This window comes from Chelon labrosus (genome assembly GCF_963514085.1).
Source record: "Chelon labrosus genome assembly, chromosome: 11".
Taxonomy (NCBI): Eukaryota; Metazoa; Chordata; class Actinopteri; order Mugiliformes; family Mugilidae; genus Chelon; species Chelon labrosus.
This window is the reverse complement of record NC_140344.1, coordinates 13,711,067-13,717,066: the sequence shown is the minus strand read 5'-3', so window position 1 is coordinate 13,717,066 and position 6,000 is coordinate 13,711,067. Positions and strand designations below refer to the sequence as shown.

At 43.2% G+C, this 6,000-nt stretch overlaps 1 protein-coding gene across 2 annotated transcripts; it reads left to right on the top strand.

The window, feature by feature from the left end:
• Positions 1–2,273: 2,273 nt before the first annotated feature.
• kbtbd4 (kelch repeat and BTB (POZ) domain containing 4) lies at positions 2,274–5,750 on the top strand. Of its 2 annotated transcripts, XM_084554462.1 has the most exons (5): positions 2,274–2,320; positions 2,979–3,457; positions 3,543–3,684; positions 4,013–4,119; positions 4,214–5,750. In XM_084554462.1, exons 2-5 carry the CDS (start codon positions 2,996–2,998, stop codon positions 5,072–5,074), a joined length of 1,572 nt encoding a protein of 523 aa, XP_084410588.1. In that variant the 5' UTR covers positions 2,274–2,320; positions 2,979–2,995; the 3' UTR covers positions 5,075–5,750. The 2 variants fall into 2 exon arrangements, with proteins under 2 accessions (XP_084410588.1, XP_084410587.1); XM_084554461.1 differs by lacking the exon at positions 2,274–2,320 and having other exon boundaries at positions 2,363–3,457.
• The last annotated feature ends 250 nt before the right edge of the window (positions 5,751–6,000 follow it).

Here is a 6,000-nt window from a genome sequence, read left to right as displayed (position 1 = left end):
AAGTGGTCTGAAAAGAAAAACTAATTGGTTCTTACAGTATTATATTCATTCTAGTTTATTTGTGAGAGAAAGGTACAGAAAAACTGACAGACGCAAAAGCAGTGTCTGATCTACACTCTAGTCATATTATGGGCATCAATAATATGATTTGTAATATTCTTATCAATGCTGTGTGTAAAATAAAAGCCAGAGAGAAAGAAATAGAACAAATGAAGTATAAAACTTAGTTCACCTGAGCTCATACATACAAGTGATGTCTAGTAGATGTTATGGTTGCAGTTCTGGCTCGACTTAAACCAGGAGTCAGGTCAGATCGGATTTTTAATTCTGCAGTTTTCTTCTGATCTATTTCAGGTGTAAATGGTAGCATGTTGAATTAGAATTATGAAAGTATTACAAAGGCGTGGAGCTAGATGGTGTAGACACTTAAATGTAAGTGTGCGGTCGTAGGGTTGATTATAAAGTGATGCAATCATGTAGTGGAGTCTGACACCAGAGACCACAACGTTATGCAGAGTGAGAGATGAGAAAAACTCATAGCATGCACAAATGACAGAGCCGTGTGAGATTGTAAGGATCGTTGGATTGGACCGTTTTAAATGTGTTTGTCAAGCTGTAGTTCTGGGTCTAAAACAATTCCCAGATATGTATTCTCCTGTACCTGTTTTATTCTTACCACACATACACTAATAGTTCTGAAACACATCCAAGGAAGATTAATTGCATACACCTTTATGTTAGACAGAATGGCAGTACGTGTGTTAAGCATAACTCAAGAGATAATTTCCTCGTAGTTCATGGACTGTGACATTTGCAAGCTGGAGGAGAACTCCGCCCCAGGCCTCCCGTTCCTCTTCTCTGTCCTGATGTTTGACCTGGTGGGCCGAGTACACCATGCTCAGGACAATATTCTGAAACTGACCCTGAGTCAGTGGCCTCCTCTTCCTCTGTCCCTGCAGTGTGCTCACCATCTGCACCATGGCGCTCCGACTTTTAGGAATGTTGTCATTGATCTGAGACAGGAAAGCCCGACCCGGCCTCATCGATGCTATCTCCTTGTCGAGCAGGACGGCGTTGTTATCCTGGTCCATCTCCAGTCCACCCAGCAAAATCTGCATGAGGGAGAGAGAAGGAAATATCCATCGCTCGGTGCAGCACAATATTTTGCCTGCATGGAGGCTCAAATTAACTAAAGACAAGAAAGTACCTCAAACATCCAGTTTGCATCAGAGATGGATGAGTCAGTTGGAGGTGCGCCTGCAGCAACATCTAAGGAAATATTGACGTTAACTGCTGCATAGTGGGAATTAGTCTCAGTGCACTTAAAATGAACACATTTTGATATTTTGAATGCACCATGCACCATGCATGCAATATCTTTTTGTAACAACCTTCCGAATTGTTATCCTCATCACAGCCATGTTTACAGATTCCTTGTGTTACTTACCCTGCAGCACTTTCCCCAACCAAAGCCACAAGATGAGCTGGAGGCACATTTTAAGTTGTGAGCTCATTTTTCTCTTGATTATTACAGGTAACGCGCTGCATCGCTCTCACGTCCACTCTTCCCCGTCCACTTTTGTGAATCCAGGCGGAAGAAACTGAGACTGAATACCATGCATTTTTCCATCTTGGAAAAAAGGAAACAAACGCCAGTTGGCTGTGATGGAAAGCAGACTTTTGGAATACAGGCTCTTCACATCCACAGCACGGAAATGTTTCAGTTTGTAGGACTCACAGAGGCAGCTCAATCTTTCCTTCCTTTGTTATGAAAGATTCCAGTGTCAACATCAAATCTGAATAATTCTTCCTATAATCACATGGACATTACAAAAAAGGCAAAATATAAATTATTACCTGTAGTAATACCAGTGTAAGTAGGTAACTAAAGGTGAGGTAGTAAAGAAATACATTGTAGGGCCCCATTAACCAAAGGGATTTTGCAAATAGATCTCTAAATTCTTCCATTTGTTTGTTTATGTCTTCACCAGTAAATACCACAAAATTCCACTTTCTTCTTTGCTTTAATAACAGTGTGAATTGAAGTCTAATTAATAGATTAATTAACTACATAAATACCTCCCATTCTAAGTTTGATATACATACATAATTAGTGTATTTAATTATTATTTTTTATTTTTTTACCTTGAAGAAGAAAATAAAGTTTTAAACGGGACCTGTAGTAACACAGCTCCACCACGAGGAGGCAGTAGCGCCGGTTGGTGCCCGTGAATCTTTCCACAGCCACTCGCTGAAAAAGTTTATTTACTTCCGGTGAACAGTTCAGCTGCCTCTGAATGATAAAGTAGTAGAGATAAAGGTAACCACACTTGTCTAATAGTCACATTTAAAGCGCTATTGTGGTTTTGTCTTGTGGATTGTCTTAGTGATAAATCCGTCTCCACATTATCATGTCTGAATCTAAGCCCGCGTTAACTGTAGCTGCTAGCTGCTGTAGATGCTAACGCTAGCTGACCACGGCGATAAACACAGCATAGCTAGCGTTAGCAAAACATAGCGCGCGCATCAGTTGTAAACACTAGTGATGCATGATGTGAATTCGCGTTTATAGTTTATCCGTTGTCTTATTTATTCGAGACCAAATATAGATTCATGTGGCCTAACAAAACTTGCAAAGGTTCAGGCTGTGTCAGAAAGCATCTTAAGTATCTGTGACTATAATTGACCTAAATCGTTTCTCCAGTTAATCTAATTGCAGCGTAAAAGCTTTTGAGCAACTGCCCCTGTGCAGAAAGTAACAGAAACTAATTTCGAAAATGTCACAAAAAACAAAACAATAATACTTCAAATATTTCTTATATAATATTTATCTTATCTGTTTATGCGCCGACCTCTTTAAAATTATATATCACCAACTGAAATTATTGTATAGCTGTTATATTAGTTTTAGCAGGGTGTACCTAATAAACTGGCATCTGTGTGTAAACATGCTGATGGTTTTTCCTTGTGACTTTCAGTAAGGTGAGCTGCAGAGATGGAGTCCAGTGAGGATGGCGGCCTCAGTGTCGGGGGCTCTGTGGGAGAGGAGAACTACTTTCTGGGATACACATTCACCGACCGCTCCCACTCCAGCCGAGTGGTGAAGAGCATCATGGACCTGTGCCTGGAGGACGGCCTGTTTGCTGATGTCACGATCACCGTGGACAGCAAAGAGTTTCACCTGCACCGCCTGGTGCTTTCGGCTCAGAGCAGTTTCTTCCGCTCGATGTTCACCTCCAACCTCAAAGAGTCCCACAACCGCGCTATTGAGCTGAAGGACGTCAGCGCCACCGTTTTTCAGCTGCTGGTAGACTACATCTACCATGGTACGATCAAACTGAGGGTGGAGGAGCTGCAGGACACCTACGAGATGGCAGACATGTACCAGCTGACTGCTCTGTTTGAAGAATGCTCCCGCTTTCTGTCGCGGACAGTGGAGGTCAAGAACTGCTTACAGGTGATTTGCTGTTTTTCACAGATGTAGCAGCCCCCTGCTCTTTAGCTTTGATTATGTAACATCAGTGTTGTCTTTCCTTGTCCAGGTCATGTGGCTCGCTGACAGACACAGTGACCAGGAGCTGTATACTGCTGCCAAGCACTGTGCTAAAATCCATCTGGCTCAGCTTCATCAGACTGAAGAATTTCTCAATCTGCCTCTCTGTCTGCTCTTGGACATCATCAAAGGTATTATATAACTGCTCTGTCACCCTGTACAAGACTAACTACACGTTCAGTGTAATACAAGTCATTTATGTCCCAAGCATATACATATTTTCAAGGTTTAAGTTTATTCCCTTTACTTCTCTTTGTTTTTGTTCATTTTATATGTTTTGTATTATTTATAAAAGAAGTAGAGAAGTAATAATTCATGAAGAGCACTGTGTAACCCCTCTTTTTCATTTATAGTGCAAAATAAAAACTTTATGTTTTCATAATTACATTATTTTTTTTGTAATTATCCTCAAAACACAGTTTATCAATTTGATTCAGAGGCTCTTGTATTTGTGTTCAGATGGCGTTCCGAGTTCCCAGAATCCAACAGTGGCCATCGACTCGTGGATAAACCACAACAAAGTTGAGAGAGAGGAGTTTTCTTGTATCCTCCAGGAAAATCTTAAGGTAACGTTCATTTATAAAGAGCTAAGAAACATTTTTGTGCTCTGATTACATGTTAATCCAGTGTGTGAGACCTCTCTGTCTTCTGCGTCTACAGGAAATTGGCGAGAATGTCCACATTTACCTGATTGGTAAAGAGGAGACGAGGACTCACTCCTTGGCTGTGTCGCTGCACTGTGACGAGGACGATGCGATCAGCGTGAGCGGCCAGAACAGTTTATGCCACCAGATCACAGCGGCCTGTAAACATGGAGGAGACCTGTACGTGGTCGGGGGGTCCATCCCCCGCCGCATGTGGAAGTGCAACATGCACACCATGGACTGGGAGCGCTGTGCACCACTACCCAGAGACCGCCTCCACCACACCATGGTCTCTGTGTCCTCTGAGGACGCCATCTACTCGCTAGGAGGTAAAACGTTGCAGGACACACTCTCCAATGCCGTCATATACTACACAGTGAAGGACAACATGTGGACAGAGACCAGCCAGCTGGACACCGCGGTGTCCGGGGCTGCTGGCGTTAATCTGGGAGGCACGATCTATCTGCTCGGAGGGGAGGAGAACGACATGGACTTTTTCACTAAGCCGTCCCGTCTCATCCAGTGCTTCGACACCTCCTCCCAAAAGTGCCAGATCAAACCGTACATGCTTCCGTTTGCGGGCTGCATGCACGCCGCGGTCCACATGGATGTGATTTTTATCGTAGCAGAAGGGGACTCCCTGGTGTGCTACAACCCTCTGCTGGAGAGCTTCACCCGCCTGCGCTTCCCGGAAGTGTGGAGCTGCGTTCCTTCGCTGTGGAAGGTGGCCAGCTGCAACGGCTGCATATATGTCTTCAGGGACAAATGTAAGAAAGGCGATGCAAATACTTTAAAGTTTAACCCGGCCACGTCCGTCGTTTCCGTTATCAGAGGTATTAAAATCCTCCTCACAAACTGGCAGTTTGTTTTGGCCTAACCCGTCCTCTGGATGTTCACACCGTGGTCCACACACTCCACAGACAATCAGGGAAGACTGCTGGATAACTTAACATGACTTCACTCTTCAGACATCCTGCCCGAAACGTATTTACTCAGCTGTGTCACTCACTCCATTGAGACTTTACCACCAGCCCAATAACAGCAGTTCAGGGGCGCGTGTCACTTGCTTGTATTACAGTGTGTCTCGTTGTTGATCCCTTAACAGAGAAGTCCCAACAATTTGTGGTGATGCTGTAACCAGTGATGAACTAATCTATTGCTTCCTGTTTATTGACGCGCATGAACAGCTTTAGTGTGAACATCAGACGTCCTTCAGTGTATTGTGCGTGTATTGTATTAAGTGTATCACGATGTTGTAGACTGAATATCCTCAGATGTCACATTTTACGTCAGTGTGTGTTAACATGATAACAGAAAATGTTTTCTAACTTTTCAATTTTTCACAATCTCTTGTCTTAAGATTGTATTTTTTTGATGTACGTATTCGACTTAAACTGTTAACAGAAGTGTTAAATATATCGCTGTAGCTGGAAGCTCTCACTGTTGGTTGTCATATTTGTGATCCCGAAGCCTCTGTTACTCTTGTCTTTCTCTATTAGCTATCACCAGGACTTTAGCATCTTTTCATTGTTACAATTTTTCAGTGATGCATTTAGAAATGGTGCACAGTGCTCAACAGTAACTGTATCTTTGCATCCGTAATCGTAATTGTGAATAGAGAGGGGGTCAAGGTGCCTGGCTCCGTCCTTGGGCGTGAAAAGGGGAGCTGAAGGAGAGAAGGCTTCTCCGGAGAGGCCACAAAACGTTGATCCCATTGATGTGCTGCAGGAGGCTGTGCAGCTGAAACCCAAGCCAGTAACATGTCAGACTTTGTGAACTATTCTAAGCATCAGTTGCTGACGC

What these genes read in the sequence shown, in the direction of transcription:
- kbtbd4 (XM_084554462.1), top strand. Translation starts at nt 2,996, where the DNA reads ATGGAGTCCAGTGAGGATGGCGGCCTCAGTGTCGGGGGCTCTGTGGGA. An exon ending in AGGTCAAGAACTGCTTACAG is followed by an intron (nt 3,458 to 3,542) that starts GTGATTTGCTGT and finishes TTCCTTGTCCAG; the next exon opens with GTCATGTGGCTCGCTGACAG. An exon ending in TCCTCCAGGAAAATCTTAAG is followed by an intron (nt 4,120 to 4,213) that starts GTAACGTTCATT and finishes CTGCGTCTACAG; the next exon opens with GAAATTGGCGAGAATGTCCA.